The following is a 17,432-nucleotide window of genomic DNA, read 5'->3' as shown; positions in this document are numbered from 1 at the left end:
GGCCTAACCTATTTTAGTCTCTGTTTCTTTGAATTTGTAGTATAAGCTTCTTGAACAGTTATTCGTTTTTGTGCATGAATGTTGGTATGAACTCTTTATAAATATTATGATATTATCCGTAACTAAATTCAAATTAAAATGGCCTAAGATTGCTGTGATTGTAAATTTCTAGGCAGTTGGCATTTCACAAGATTTCTTCACACCATATTCTCAATCTGTTATGCAACATATTTGAACAGTTAAAAAGGTTGAAAGATAATCGAGGATTCCGTAATGAGATGGGAACAAATATAAATTTTTAGACCAGAAAAGAGCTGATAATTAATGAAAAAGGCGATAAAAATGTGGGAGTGGAAACACGTTGAATCCAAAATTAGCTACTAATTTGGAAAGTCCTCCACAATGTTATCATTAGGAAGCATTACCAAACGCCCTCCCTCGTCAAGGTTATCTAGAACATTTTCATTCAGCTCATTCATTATAATTTCAACTCTTTCAGGCGAGTTATAAGTCTCTGTCTTGTCTGTTCTCAGTGCTAAATACAATGTGAAACCGATATAAGCCATCAAGGCAGCAACACCAATTATCCCAAGAAATACTACGCGTGTTGTCGGCAGAGCAGTATTTGTGAACCAGTCAATAAGTCCACTCATTAGATAGAACATGTTTATTAATATAACGCAAGTTCCTATGACCCATGTCAATACAGCAACCTGTACACAAAGAAGCAAATCAAAATGCTTTCATGCATTGTCAGAAAACAAATAAGTGACAACAACAAAAATCTCTAATAAAGCAAAGAAATGACAATACCAAAAGCCTGAATACTCTTATCATCTTAGAAATAGAAATTATTATAAGAAATCTTTGCACATGCAATACTTAATAATATCTTGCAGTAATTTGTAAGCCAGCTATTCAGGTGTTGCGAGGAGAGATGGAGAAAGGTGACCGTGAACAATTCTTCAAACTGTAAAGAACGAGAGGCAGAATATGCTCGAGCGTGAAAAAATTGGACACTTCAATTATATGACTTTGAGAACATATACAAGGTTATGGCTCTTAAATAGAGATACGCCCATTACATGCAGGGAGATCTTTTTCCTTTGTATTGCCACTTTAGAGACATGTTATTGTGAGATACACTAGATGTAAGTTGTAACTTTACTGAAGACAATTCACTAAAGCCGAAAGCAGAAACTTACTGCAGTACTATATCAATGTAAACAAGATAACCACTAATGGTTTTTAACTCCAAGATCCTAACTTTGTGTTCATCAAGGAGTTTGTTATCTATTTTTTATGGTATCATATTCTTCACAAGGGCCAAAACTGATAACAGGTGACTCAATATAGTGAAATGGATAGAGGTAACAGGTTGGTGTAGCAGTGACATAAAATGTAGTCAAATCCTGGAACAATATTGCAAATAGAGAAGTGGTAATGCTTCTCTCTTCTTGCACAACGCTTTTCTCACCTAATATCAGAGACCTATCATAGGTGCCAATTGTTACCAACCTTAGCCACCTCGATTGGCCTCACTCTTATTCCATTTCGCTTGCATGGCAGATTTCTTGTTGCACTGTCAACTTCCAAGGATTGCAATTTGCAAAAGAAACATGTAAACATATTTATATTTATCCACAATCCATGGGCTTGTCTTTCTTGTACGATGCAATGGTATGACCCTTTGGATATGCCTGGATCACTTGTCCATTTGAATCCTTTTATTGCACATCACTTAGCCTGGAAAGGATAGAAGGTCACAATGCAATTTCAAAATGCATCAAAATCAACCCCCTCTTTCGCACATAAAAGCACATGCACAGTGGCAAGGTTAATACCAATCTTCAATGGTGACTGGATTTTAAGAGCTTTTTCTCTACAATTATTTCCCTAAGGTCCCATGCCATTTCATTCTGTGGGTTGTAATGAATCAATTGAGCAATAATGTGGATTGCTGTTCTCGGACAGAGATACTAAATGTCATCTTTTGCTTTGTACTTAGAATGTCATAAAATCGGTTACATTGAACATCTTATAAAATACCCCTCCTCTCTCATACACATCAATAGACCTCATATGACTTTTCTTATGCAGTCAGTTACAGAATCATAGACCTCATATAGCATCATGGATGTAAATACTAAAAATACTCATGCATGGTGAAATGTGGTAGGAACCAGGAAATCAAGGAAACTTTGCAATAAACACACAAAAAACCCACAGAACAGACGACTGACCACACCAAACATTGAATCCATAGCACCTTGGATTGCACTGCAACAAAGGCCATGGTTATGCAACCAAACAGAAATCCAGAAAATCACCCTGCTAACAAGTACCATCTATAAGACCATTGGTGGAGAAAAGAAAAAGCAGGTAAGCAAAAAATTCCATAGCACAATATGATGGCATGGATGTAAAATAACCCATTGGATTATCCATAGATAAATTCAACAGGCAACAGAAAAGACTTTTGATCCATATCTAGAGGGAGAATTAATACCACCTAATTAAACTCAATGGACTTAAATTCAAAATTTAAAACCTTTGTAAAATTTCTAAAATCTTAGTGCCTGTGTTTTGTGTACAACTCTTACCAGTTTATTAAATTAGCATATATGGCAATGCAGAGAGTAACTACCAAAAAACACACATTCATTTACACAGTACATAAAAAAGTTTTTATTGGAGAACCCTCATGGGAAGATACTTCTTAATGGACATTAATGAGGTCTGTTTTACATTAGAGGGTACTCATCTGTCTTCACTACTACACTTGGCTTACAGGCTGTGGCCGCATTTCTTGAACAACTTAGGCCTTGCTTTTGATGGTTGGTTTGGGGCTTTCTTGAATTCAAGCGAGGCTGTTGAGAGGTTTGTCATTGATGTCAAAGGGAAGGCCAGCCATGGAAGCTGGGGAGAGACGGAATGGAAAGCTACAATCTGAGAAAGTAACTAAAATCAGAATGTTATGGATTGAAATAAATATATCCAAACAATATACAAGACACGCGAACTTTCCTAAGAACAAGGATACACTAATCTTAGGCATGAAATTCTCAAAGAGGAGGGATTCTTTACTCATTCAAATCAGTCTCTCATGTTTGTTTCTATCAAAACCAGGGTTGTGGGGGAGCGCCCCCTCCCTCTCGCTCCCGCTCCCAATTCACGCTCCGAGTGGGAGCGGCTTCGGAACGTCTCGAGAGCGCTCCCAAAAACACTCCCAAGGATGGAGCGTTTTCAAGAGCATGCTCCCTAAAAAAAAATGCTCCCTGCCTTTTCGGGAGCGTTTAGCTTTTTTTACAAATATTTTTTTGCAATAATGTTCCAAATGCAATTTTTTTCGAAGAAACAAATAAGTTTTGAGTGGGGCAGCTTAATGATCAAGCCTGTGGCCCTAGTATTGATATGCGATTCATGGTAATGTTAAATTCTTAAAGTAAAAGGAAATGAAATGAAATGGCTCGGGATGCTCAAGATGTTTGAGAGTGGTTCTGACCTCATTGGATTTCATATGGAGAAAGTAGAATTTTAGATTTCATTCAAAATCCAGCAGACTTATCAGTTTTTCAGGATTTCAGGATTGGGGATTGCAATGTTTCCATTGAATTCTGTCATGTATTAGGGTATGGAACTCGTATTTAATCAAGAGCACCAATCCCTCTATGTACCTCGATGTTAGTGACATTGGTTGTCAAACTCCTCTATCATGACACCCCTAAAAATGTACGCATCACTCAAACAAAATCTTGACTTCACATGCTATGTTTTTTCTATCTTATGTTAATGCTTAGAGGGTGATATCAATGACAAATATCCCTATATAGATATAGAGATAATGACAAAGATACCTCTGGATATTATTGCTTAGAGGGTGATATTAATAACAAAGATCCTGATTTTCCAACAAGGCTAAAAAATTAGACATTTCTCATGGTGGCAAGAGGCCCAAGCATAAGAAATAGATAATAGATTTACTTGTCTTTTCTAGTTTCTAGTAGTTTTTATAACTATTGACTCTTTCATATTTATTATGATATTTTTTTAAACAATATATGACAATTTAAGTTTGAAGTTGGCAATTATAACTCATTAGTAATGAATTATGAATATGATGCTTCATGAAAATTTAAAGTTGTTTCATTTCATTTCATGTTAGATATTATTTGTTGTAATGGTTACACTTAGTTACAAGTACAACTTTGGTGATCAATGATGATAAATGTTATATGTTGAATTTTGAAAGCTTGAAACTTTAAGATTGACGAATCATGAGACTCAATATCTTGTATGTTACTATGTTACTAACTTGTGGGCGTGGTTGATTAAGATTATAGCTTCTAGATGATTGTTGTTATATGGTTCAATCTATGTTTTCTTATATCTAGTTCATCATTCTACATGTTTTTGTTGACATATATGTATCAAAATATAACAAATATATATATATATATATATATATATATATATATATATATATATATATATAACGCTCTGGGATTCGCTCCCAAACTGGGAGCTTCTGAAAATGTCGCTCCCGCACCCGTGTTCGCTCCTGCTCTCCGCTTTCGCTCTCGCTCCCAAGTAACACTGATCAAAACAATCTTGAAAACATGCCTTCCTTTGAGATGCTTTAGCTCCATCATCCCTTTTTATTTGGCATGCCACATGTGCTATCTATAACTGACTGTTGTACCAGCTAAGATTTGACACACTATACATAACGAGTTTTCACTACCAACCAAGATTTTGGTGGATTGTCCTGCTAAACATTTTAGAACTGTGAGATCTAATGCAAAACTCTAAAGATTAACCAGATCATGGAGGTGTGGGAGCCATTGACACCTCTCCTAAAGTCGGCCCTTAAAACAAATTTAAATAAATGTTGAATCTTATGCACATATCGGCTCCAGGAATGTCAAGTTGGCCTTGTTACCACACAATCTAGCATGGCCCTATGGAAGGGAAAAAACCTAAGGGGAAACTACTAGACTAAGTGACAACAATGGGACAATGACCCACTATCATCTCAAATAGGGCCCCGTGCTGTTTAGGGACTTTCACCAATGGGAGGTGTTGACCACTACGTGTCAATGACCCATAGCAGTACACCCCCTTTTTCGCAAAAGGGGTAACACTATCGATGTGTTCGTGCCGTACAACTATCATCATCAGTTTCACTTTCAAGATGTTATGTAAACCCTTTCTGCATGTGTATAATGTAAATAATCTCAGCAGATCCATGTCGTGTATGTAATTTCCTAGGTAAACCTACTTTTCTAGTGACGATCTACATTCTGAGAGGTTTTTTGTCTCACCGATCCATTTTCGGATGGTCGACAGAGTTTTCCTTCAGTCTTACCCCAAAGCTGGAATAGATTTTGTCACTGGGATCTTAGGTGAGTCCTAGTGTTCTAGATTGAGTCTATGTAAAAGTGATTTGGAAATAATCCTAACTATTTGGTTAGGTTATTTTATTACAAATTGCTTGGTCTGTTGGATTATATTTGTGTCGCAGAAATTGGTAGTCTGCAAGGGTCGTTTACAAATGGGTTTTCCCCCTTGAGATATAAAAAATATGAAAATCATGATGTAAAGTGTCTTGAGGGTTGGAAAAATAATTTATCCCCTCATAGGTTAATTAATTAAATTTCCTGGCCAAAAATTAATTAAAATCCTAAACCAGAAATTTAATTAATTCTAGGTCTTAGGTAAATTTAAATTCTCTGAAAGCAATATTCGTCGTTCCTAAAAATTAAATTTTAAGAGGTCGAAGGACTAAAGTAAATTAATTATTTTGATAAATTTTAAGCCATTGATCCTTGGGGTTAAGTCAAAGTCAAAGTTTTGGAGAAATTAATTCAAAAATTTAATTTTTGAATTAATTAAAATGCATTTAATTGAAAAATTCGAATTTCCCCAAATATCTAAATATTTCGACGCATGAGATTAAAAGAAATTTTAATCCTCATCAACGGTCGAACTAGTCATTGGAGGATTTATCTTTAAATAGAAAGTCATTTGTCAGTCGATCGATCCGACCTTTGAGTCATGTGCTAAGCAAAAAAACTCGTGTAATTTTTTTCGAATAATAAAGAAAGACTTTGGGGTTAAGTTTTGTTAGTGTTACTTTTCATGGAAATACTGTAAGATGTGTCGTTTTCATGCATAATTTTTTTTAGCCATTGATGATAGCTTCTGAAGAGTGATTTAAGTATAAGTATCTTGCTCAGTCGCTACGGTTTAAGTGCTAATTTAAATTTTGAATGTAATAGCAGGTGTCTCTATTTATCTAAATTTTATTATCTATTTTCGCTTTATTTTAATGGCTGGATTGAGTTTTGCTGGAAAATCTTAATTTTTAGATCCTCAGACGTTAGGGGCAGTTTTCAGTTGGACCAACCAACTCCCGATCCGTGTTTTCTACAAAGCCCAATAAAATTAATCCCGAGCTTATCATAAGATTTTTATTGGTGATTCATGAAGGGTTTTGAGCTAATAAGCACATCCTTTAAAATTTAAAAATTTAGTTTTTATGGGCGAAATTGATAAATCTGGCTGTTGAGAGCCTTAGATTATCAAATCTGGGAGTGGAGTTGGATTCACAGTCCTCAGATCAGATAGATCTGTCATTCCTGTGCATAGATCTGTAAATTTTTTGGGTTTTCTGACTTGGGTTTCTTAGGTTTTATTTATTTTTTGTATATCCGGGTTCTGGGTGTTTTCGTTTTCAGGTACAGGTTGCAGATATGAAGGTGAAGTTTGATTTGAAGCGAAATCAAGGCCCTGGAGTGTAACATCTGGCCTCAAAACCATTTTTATAGGAATTTTTTTTCCAGTCCAAGGGTTTTAATTTTTTTTAAATCTGGAAACGATTTAACGAGGGTTTCATTGATAAATCTAAAACATAAAAATACATTGCTATGAAATTCATTTTTCTGGGTTTATCTTGAGCTTTGGACTACAGTTTCTCTGCTGCCTAGAGTTTTCCAACAAAAAATTTTCGGATTTGTTTGCTGCCTGGGGTTTTACAACATAAATTTTTGAAATCTTTTTGTTGCCTTGGGTTTATTCCTCTCTCTTACTGTGTTTTTCTCTTCTCTAGGAGATTTCGAATTCTTTTTTTTTACTGCCAAAACAATTCTTGATTTTGTTGTCATTAAAAGTTGCGTTTTCCTCCATTTATGCAGTGCTGCCAGCATCCCATCCTTTGTTGTACCTGCAAAAAACTGTGTTGACCTTTTAATTCCCAAAATTGCGGCCCTCAAACCCCTCTCCTCTCCTTTCTCACTGCTCCAAACCTGCAACTCGCAGCTACAGATCCCTCCAAAACCTGTCCCCTTTTCCCCACGTGCTCCTCTCCCTCTCTAAACTCCATCTAGCTTCTCCCTCTGCTAGCCCGCTGCCCTCATTCGCTGCTCCATTCCCCCTACCCGCACTGCAGTTTCTCCTATCTACCATCCGCTGTCCCTGCAACAGATCCAAGTCGCTCCCCTCGCTGCCCCCAACTTCTTTCCTTCATCGTCGTCTCCCTTGCTCCTTCATTCCCTGCAAAACAAAGCTGCTGCCATACCTACATCGCCCTCCTCTCCATCCGCGAACAGTCCATCGCACCCTTTTCTCTCCTTGCTGCCATCGTCTCTATTCCTCTCCTTGCCGCCGCTGTAGACCTGCACACACACAACAAAACTTATTCATTCGACTTTTTCTTTTATGTATGCCGCTATGCGTGAGTTAGGGTGAGTAAGGGTTAGTAGCATTGGGATTTCTTTTTATTTATGAGTTAGGTCAGTTTAATATTTGATTTTTATTCTTTGCTTTAGTTAGATTCATTTTTTTTTTTTAATTCGATCTTTTGTTTTGACTTTTATTTTTAATTTTTGATTTGATTTGATTTTTTTTTATTTTTTATTTTTAACTTGTGATTTTAATTTTTTTTTTTCATTTAAAAAAAAGCATTAAAAGACATAAAACATTAAAAAATCTAAAAAGTTAAAAATCTAAAAATTTAAAAAAAAATCTAAAACATATTTCAAATTCTAGTGACTAAGGAATTAAATTAAAAAGGATTTGCGCTTTCACATCAAATTTTTTAATGTGGCCTATGGCCCATTAAAATTTCAGTTTATTAATCCTTTTGATTTACTTTGTCATATTAAAAATTTAATTTCTTCATTTACCATATTAAGTTAATTTCCTAAGGAATAATTGAATTGATTACATAAATTTCCTTGGTGTCATTTTGTGATAATAATTTCTATATTGGCAAGCACGATTAATGTTTTAAAAAATTATATTGCATGTTGGAAAATTGTTCTAGATCTGAATTCTTAACGAAAATCATTTTAAATCTGGAATCTCTTGCATGATAAAGTTTTGGGTATTTACGTTTAATCATTCATGATTGTCACTATTCGTCACATTTGTAAATTGCTTTGGATAACTTGTTTTTTACTTAATCTATGGTTAACCGAATACGAAGACACTATTCTATAATCATTTCTATCCTGTGGATGTGTCTTGTGTTTAATCTATTCATCTCAGTTAACTAGGTTTTGTCCTAAATTCATCAAGTTTTTCATCTTCAAGTCTCCTAGAGCCTATCTTCCACAGACGTTTCACATTCATTCACCTTAGGGACTACCCCCCTTGACTTGTCTAGGAGAGAGACTAAACGGAGTGAGTAAGGATTAGATTGATAGCCCTTACTCTGAGCGTTGTCATGGTGCCTAGACACTTTGTGCAACAACATTTTTTGGCGCCGTTGTCGGGGACCGATTTATTGGGCCTTGGCTTTAGGACATTGATCTTTGATCTTTCTATCATTCATTTTAGCCGGCAACACCAACATTTTTTTGGCACTGTTGTCGGGGATAAAGTTTTTTTGTCCTTGGTCCTCGCAACATTTTTCTAATCATCTAATCTTTCATCATTTCTTATCCCATCAACACAACATTTCCTGGCATCATTTGATCTTTTCATCGCTTTATCTTTCGTCATCTCATTAATCCTTTCATCTGCACTTTTAGCACTTGGACATTTCGGTTCATTTCTTGTTTGGGTGGCGACTCCACTTATTCATCCATTATTTCTCAGACAAGAAGCCCTCCCTTATATCTAGTTGTTTTTTCCTTTTGGATCCTAGAGCTAGATTCATGTTCAAGTGGCGACTCCACTTCTTTCATTTCTTACAAGAATTTCTACTAGAAGCTCGCTTCTTGTGGATTTCTTGATTTTCTTGAGCATGGGTCTCTCTCTACCATCCATTTGGTCCCTCCTTATCCCTTTAAGCAAGTCATCATGGATGACTTGTTTGCCCCGTGTCATTTTACTAACTTTATCCATGATATGCTGCAAGAGGTCATTCATAAATTAACTTTGTTCTCAAGTGGTGATTCAGCCGCTGCTAGAAAGCATTTATCCAGAGTTACTCATTAATAATCAAATATTGTCGTTCTTCCCAATATAAACATGAAGATGTCAAGATGCGTCTATTTGCCTTTTCTTTAGAGGGTGATGCTTTGAATTGGTTTCATAATTCAAATTGTCCTGAAGATTTTTTTACTTCTTTACAAGACATCATCGATGCTTTTAAAGATAGATATGGAGATCAAGGTGGCTTGCCTTGTGCCCCTAATACTATGCAACAGGATGAAAGTGATCTTGTAAAGGATCCGACTATCAATGAAAGGTTTCAAGACAATTCTCCATATAAAAATGTGCCATCCACTTGTACCGTTGCAAGATGAATCCATGATAGTGGAAAAATAGGGACAAGTTGTCAAATCAATGTTGACAATGAAAGGGAAAATGATAAGCATGTTATAGAAGAACTAAAGCAGTTGGTTAAAGACATGCAGTTCAGTCAAAGACAGCTGGTAAAAAATATGGAGCTTAGTCAAGAAAAATTTATAGTTGATTATGCCAAGGATATGAGAACTTTGTATGCTCAGCTGGAAAAACGTGATAAGGAGATGGAAATCATGAAAATTAAACACTTCGATCACGTAGCCACTGTAGTAGAAAAGTGTGCTCAGAATATGGAGGCTATGAGGACCAACATGCAGAGTCATCATGAGAAAGAAAGGACTTCCATGCAAAACTATTTACTTGTCATGAGAGAAAAACATGCTAAGGAAATGGATGACCATAAAAGCATATAATGACAAAGTAATAAAAGATATGGAAGCTGTGTTGATCAGTGGTTGTCATTGATGTCAACCCAAGCAACACCATGGGCTACCCCGATCTTGCAAGGGCATTTTGACTTGACAACTCATATTATTTTACGTCAAAGATCTTCTCAATGGATTCTACTCATTGAGATGTTTCCATTGATATATGGTAAGCCTCGCAATTCTTCACGGTTAGAGAGTTATTTGCGTTTGAAGTTAGTAACCCCAGTTAGTGGGCTAAAACCCTATGGGGTTGTGGGATGGCACTCATAATTGGTTGTAGTCATTGAATAGTCAATAATTAATAATATTTGTTTGCTCCTAAAATCCCTCCAACATTCACTTGTTGAGGACCCTCTCAACTCAAGACATTCATATAAATAATGACCCTCGTATCCTCCTCTTGTAGGGATATTGTGTCCTCAAACAGGTAATCGTGGCATTTGCGCTATAATGTTTTTTCTACGAAGCTTCAGAAGCTAAAATTAAAACCCATTTGAGCCGAAATCTCGATGAACCTCGTGACCGAATTTCAGATCTTGGTTCGCTATATTTTCGGAGATATGATCTGAGGAAGTTAGGATTTTTGCAAGCCCCCGAATTCCATGTGAAACAGGTGATGTTGATAAAATCATCATAACTTTCTCTCTAGAGCATTGGATTCAAATTTCGTAAATAGTCACAAAAATAGGATGGATTGTAGTTTGTTGAGTAGCGTTTTCAGGGTTGAAGCTCACAACAGTGACACATGGCACTTCGTACAAGTTCACTCTACTGAACCAGTCTATAATAAGGTCATCGTGGGAGATTGGGCATAACTCTTTCTTGAAAAATCCAATCTTGATCAGACCTATAGGATTGGAAAGAGGACTCAGAGGAATACCACAGGACGAAATTTCAAACCCTGGAGATCTGAAATTACATACATACAACATATTCAATATTGAGCTCCTAGAAGGCAAGAAAAAGCATGCATTCAAGGATCATTGCAGTAAGGACCACACATCAACAATCAAGGGTAAGTCTCCTACAGGAAGGTATGTATGATTAGTGTTTATATTTGAATTTTGAGTATCATTTTTGACATATATTTTTGCAGGACAACGTAAGTATATACTGTGTTTCGATTATATCTCTATGTCTCTATACGTCAGTTAGTTTTGATACCACATTTTAGATGTCCTATTCTTGATACTACACATTTGATGCTACATATTCTTGATGCTACACCAAGTCTGCTAAATCTATATGATGTTGTAAGTTCATGTTACTTGTCTGTCATAGTTGATAGAATGGCCTATGTTGATGTACTTAGAACTTGGTCCATCACAAGTCTAGGGTCTGTCATCAATTTTTATTGTATATATCTTTAGGTCAGTTTTGGATATAGTCTTGCATAGAGTCCAGGCCTATATCAAGAGTGGGAGTCTTTGTCTACTGCTGCAACAAGTCAACAACAAAAGTGACAAGCACACTTCAGGTATGCATTGTAATTTTAATTTGTATTTATTCATTATTATTCACTTACATGTGTTTTGCAGGCAGAGGTAAGTTGAAGGGTATTTTGTTTTCTTTTGGGATTGGTTTCACCGGGAAAATTTTGCATGCAGGTAGAAGAAGATTCAAGTACAACTTCAAGCAAGAATTCAAGAGCAGAAGTATCAAATCAAAGGAAGCATTGCAGCAGGACATCCTTTGAAGACATGACAACCATCCGCATATTGGGAAGAAGTGTCAAGGCCAAGAGTCATCATTGTAAAGTTGTAAAAGAGTTATTTGTAAAAGTGCCATCATTGGAAGAGTCATTATTGTAAAAGAGTCAATTTGTCTAGAGTCGAAAAGGCATTATAGGGAGGTATAGGAGTCTCTGTTGGGATGATGTCATGGTTGGGTTTTAGGTCAGTGTGATTGGGTGTTCGGTCAAAATCATTGTAAATCATATTGTATCGTGATCGTTGTCCTTGGTACGGGAATCCACACTTCTGTCTCATTTCAGTCATTATAGGGTGGCAGGGAGGTGCTAGGCTGGTGCATGAAGTCGCCTACAAGTTGGAGCCTGTGAACACTTCGAGGTGGTAGGTTGATCTAGGATGTTGAGGCATCCATTGAATTGACTATTGAAGAAACCAGGGTGTTGAGGCATCTTTCCAGTGGGAGCTGGAGAAGAATGCCTTTCTAGAATTCTAGGAAGTTGTTGCATTCATTTCAGTTGTCGCCGAAGATTAAAGAATTTATTAAAAAAGCATTCAGTGGTTTTTGACCAGAGGGGGTTTTCCACCTAAAATTTTTGTGCCCAGTGTGTTCTTTTATTTACTGTTATTACTGCATAAATATTAATAATAATTGAAGATTAACTAATGCTCTGAAAAGATTTAAAAGTGCTAATTGCTAAGGAACATTGATTCAACCCCCCCCCTCCCCCGAGTATTTCCAACAGGCTAGTTAGATATGTCTTCAAAATAAACTATTAACCATGGAGGAAAACCATGCCAAGGAAGTCAGTGCTACGAAGGTCGAACACTCTAACCAAATGGATGCCATAACAATACAGGTACAAAAATTTCAGCATCGCTCAGAGGATGAAAGAAACAAGGAAACGTCAACAGATCATAAGCCTCCCTATCTACTGCAGCAAGCTCCATCTTATTATGAAGAGGTCATTTGTTCCATTGAAAAGTGGCTAATTGAAGGTGACCCAGATAAAATGGAAATTAATAAGAATCAGGTTTATGCTCACATGGTTAATCCACTAGTCATAAAAGATCAAGTTATAACTCATGACACTTGTGAGACTGATCCATCATTCTTGATAGAGCAGATGCAGAATGAAGAAAGACATGTCATGCATATCTTACATACTTCATCTGAGAGTTTTGAAGCAAAATGTTCCACATCATCAATGATATAGCCTGCCACAAAGAAAAAGCGCAAGAGAAAGAGAATGAGAAAGTGATTTGATGCATCTGATGGCTGTGAGCAGCTTGATTTTCAGATAGGAAAAAGTTCTACCGTATGCAGGATTGGACATGGTGGATCTGAGAAACAGCCAACAGATTTGCCTGAAAGCAGGCAAATGCTCAACACACACTACATTGAACGCATCTGATGCCATGGGGCATCCTTTGTATTGTATTTCTACCCTACACCCTTTTCTTTCATTATTTTATTTTGTAGGTAGATTTATGTTTTTTATGTTGTTAAACTAGTTAATAAATGAAGAGCTTATATCTTTCCTGTGATTAATGTTAAATGATGGTTTTGGATGGACGCTACTTATGTTATATTGTGTGTTGCGTGGATGCAGACTTTGAATTCTCACATTTTCCTCCGATGCAATAATGTGTCCCCAAGTAGAGCCAGATGTTGACCACTACGTGTCAATAACCCATAACAGTACACCTACTTTTTTCGCAAAAAGGATAACGCCTGATCAATGTGTTCGTGCCATGCAACTATCATCATCAGTTTCACTTCCAAGATATTATGTAAACCCTTTCTGCATGTGTATAATGTAAATAATCTTAGTAGATTCGTGTCATGTAGGTAATTGCCTAGGTAAACCTACTTTTCTGGTGACGATCTACATTCTGGGAGGTTTTTTGTCTCAGTGATTTATTCTCATATGGTCAGCAAAGTTTTCCTTTAGTCTTACCTCAAAGCTGGAATGGATTTTGTCATTGGGATCTTAGGCGAGTCCTAGTGTTCTAGATCGAGTCTATGTAAAAGTGATTTGGGAATAATCCTAGCTATTTGGTTAAAATATTTTATTACAAATTGTTTGGTCTGCTAGATTATATTTATATCACAGAAATAGGTAGTCTGTGAGGGTCTTTTACAAATGGGTTTTCCCCCTTGAAATGTAAAAAATATGAAAATCAGGATGTAAAGTGTCTTGAGGGTTGGAAAAATAATGTATCTCCTCATAGGTTAATTAATTAAATTTTCTAGCAAAAAATTAATTAAAATCCTAAGCCAAAAATTTAATTAATTCTAAGTCCTAAGTAAATTTAAATTCTTCGAAGGCAAAATTCGTCAGTCCTTAAAATTAAATTTTAAAAGGTCCAAGGACTAGGGTAAATTAATTATTTTGATAAATTTTAAGCCTTGATCCCTCAGGTTAAGTCAAAGTCAAAATTTTGGGGAAATTAATTCAACAATTTAATTTTTGAATTAATTAAAATGCATTTAATTGAAAATTTTGAATTTCCCCAAATATTTAAATATTTCGACGGATGAGATTAAAAGAAATTTTAATCCTCATCAACGATCGAGATTGCTTTGACGAGGATCACTCGAACTAGCCGTTGAAGGATTTATCTTTAAATAGGAATTCATTTGTCAGTCGATTGAACCGACCTTTGAGTCATGTGCTAAGCAAAAAGCTCCTGTGTAATTTTTTTTTGGATAATAAAAGAAGACTTTGGTGTTAAGTTTTGCTGGTGTTATTCTTCATGGAAATACTTTGGGGTTAAGTTTTGATGATAGCTTCTGAAGAGTGATTTGAATACAGGTATCTTGTTCAGTCGATGGGGTTTAAGTGATAATTTAAATTTTGAATGTAATAGCAGATATCTCTATTTATCTGAATTTTTTAATCATTTTCTCGCTTTACTTTAATGGTTGGGTTGAGTTTTGCAGGAAAATCCTGATTTTTAGATCCTCGGGCGTTAAGAGAATTTTCAGTTGGACTAGCCAACTCTTGATCCGTGTTTTCTAAGGAGCCCAATAAAATTAATTCTGGGTTTATCATAAGATTTTTATTAGTGATGCATCAAGGGTTTTGAGCTAAACACCTCCTTTAAAATTTTAAAATTTATATTTTATGTGTGATATTAATAAATCTCGCTGTTGAGAGCCTTAAATTATCAAATCTAGGAGCAGAGTTAGATCCTATCCTTAGATCTAATAGATCTTCCATTCTTGTGCATAGATCTGTAATTGTTTTGGGTTTTTTGACTCGGGTTTCTTGGGTTTTATTTATTTTTTGTATATCCGGCTTCTGGGTGTTTTTGTTTTTAGGTACAGGTTGCAGATCAGAAGGTGACGTTTTATTTGAACCAAATATAGGCCTTGGAGGGTAAGATCTGGCCTCAAAACCATTTTTACAGGAGCACTATTTTTCCAGTCCAAGGGTTTTAAATTTTTTTATATCTGGAAACGATTTAACGAAGGTTTCATTGATAAATCTGAAGCATAAAAATACATTGCTATGAAATTCGTTTTTCTGGGTTTATCTTGAGCTTTGGGCTACAGTTTCTCCGCTGACTAGAGTTTTCCAACATAAAATTTTCGGATTTGTTTGTTGCGTGGGGTATTCCAACAGAAATTTTCGAAATCATTTTCTTGCCTTGGGTTTATTCCTCTCTCTTGCTATGTTTTTCTCTTCTCTAGGAGATTTCAATTTTTTTTACTGCCAAAACAATCCTCCATTTTGCTGTCATTAAAAGTTGTGTTTTCCTCCATTTATGCAGTGCTGGCAGTGTCCCATGCTTTGTTGTACCTGCAAAAAATTGCGTTGTCCTTTTAACCCCCTAAACTATGGCCCTCAAACCCCTCTCCTCTCCTTTCTCGCCGTTCCAAACTTGCAACCCACAGCTATAGATCCCTCCAAAACCTGTCCCCTTTTCCCCACGTACTCCCCTTCCTCTCTCAGCTCCGTCCAACTTCTCCCTCTTCCAACCCGCTATCCTCATTCACTGCTCCATTCTCCTTACCCACACTGCAGTTTCTCCTATCTGCCATCCACTATCCTAGCAACAGATCCAAGTCACTCCCCTCGCTGCCCCCAAATTCTTTCCTTCATCGTCATCTCCCTTGCTTCTTCATTCCTTGCAAAACAAAGTTGTTGACATACCTATGTCGCCCTCCTCTCCATCCATGAACAGTGCATGCACCCTTTTCTCTCCTTGTTGCCATCGACCTTGTTCCTCTCCATGTCGCTGCCGTCGACCTGCACACACACAACAAAACTTATTCATTCGACTTTTTCTTTGATGTATGCGTGAGTTAGGGTGAGTAAGGGTTAGTAGTATTGGGATTTCTTTTTATTTAGGAGTTAGGTTACTTTAATATTTGATTTTTATTCTTTGCTTTAGTTAGATTCATTTTTTTTTTAAATTTGATCTTTTGTTTTGACTTTTATTTTTAATTTTTTATTTGATTTGATTTTTTTTACTTTTTATTTTTATTTTCATTTAAGAAAAAACATTAAAAAACATAAAACATTAAAAAATCTAAAATATTAAAAATCTAAAATATTTAAAAAAAATAAAACATTTAAAAAAATCTATAAAATTTCAAATTCTGGTGACTAAGGAATTAAATTAAAAAAGGATTTGCGCTTTCACATTAAAAATTTTGATGTGGCCTATGGCCCATTAAAATTTCAATTTATTAATCCTTTTGGTTTACTTTGTCATATTAAAAATTTAATTGCTTCATTTACCATATTAAGTTAATTTCCTAAGGAACAATTGAATTGATTACATAAATTTCCTTGGTGTCATTTTGTGGTAATAATTTCTATATTGGCAAGTGCGATTAATGTTTTAAAAAATTATATTGCGTGTTGGAAAATTGTTCTAGATCTGAACACTTAACGAAAATCATTTTAAATCTGGAATCTCTTGCATGATGAAGTTTTGGGCATTTACGTTTAATCAGTCATGATTGTCACTATTCGTCACATTTGTAAATTGCTTTGGATAACTTTTTTTGTACTTAATCTATGGTTAATCGAATACGAATGCACTGGTCTATAATCATTTCTATCCTGTGGATGTGTCTTGTATTTAATCTATTCATCTCAGTCCCCTAGTCTCACCCTCTAACTGTCCCTATCCTGTTTACTCCTTTCAAGGAGATCTGATGCCCTGATTTTGTGGACTTTCCCCAAACAATGTAGATGGTTGCACCCCCATAGCCTATACACCACTAATGTCTCTGCTGTAAGGATGAGAATGGATTTGGTCTGACACCTTCCTCAACTGGGCCAATCTCTCATCATTCCAATGGATTCCACCCCAGAATTCCTGCATACTAAATCTTCTTTGAGCCATAAGTTGTTTATGGTTTAACCCGTCATTGTGCATACATGCTCAAATATTCCATGATCTAGATGGCTACCCCACAGCTGGCCAAGATCATGGCTCTGATACCACTGTAACGATCCTAAACAGGAATGTAAGTCATATACAAAGCATGCAAACAATCTAGCAATTAGAAAAACAGAATATAAATTATGCATCCATG

General features: G+C 35.9%; 1 protein-coding gene across 4 annotated transcripts in view; it reads right to left on the bottom strand.

Annotated features, from left to right (window-relative positions):
* Window positions 1–244: 244 nt before the first annotated feature.
* Window positions 245–17,432, bottom strand: part of LOC149207414 (metal transporter Nramp3-like) — a 372,782-nt gene continuing 355,594 nt past the window's right edge. For 3 of the 4 annotated variants that reach the window (XM_089395716.1, XM_089395714.1, XM_089395715.1), the window contains one exon: window positions 245–713. In XM_089395716.1, coding sequence (XP_089251842.1) covers window positions 381–713 — 333 coding nt within the window. In that variant the 3' untranslated portion in view covers window positions 245–380. The remainder of the gene's footprint in view (window positions 714–17,432) is intronic. The other variant, XR_016252623.1, reaches the window with a different exon arrangement.

The sequence above is a fragment of the Pinus tabuliformis genome, chromosome 1_2 (genome assembly GCF_031772625.1).
Source record: "Pinus tabuliformis cultivar Carrire ecotype Pingquan chromosome 1_2, CPIR1, whole genome shotgun sequence".
NCBI classification, from domain to species: Eukaryota; Viridiplantae; Streptophyta; class Pinopsida; order Pinales; family Pinaceae; genus Pinus; species Pinus tabuliformis.
The sequence above is the reverse complement of the archived record's forward strand: the minus strand, read 5'-3'. Positions and strand labels throughout refer to the sequence as shown.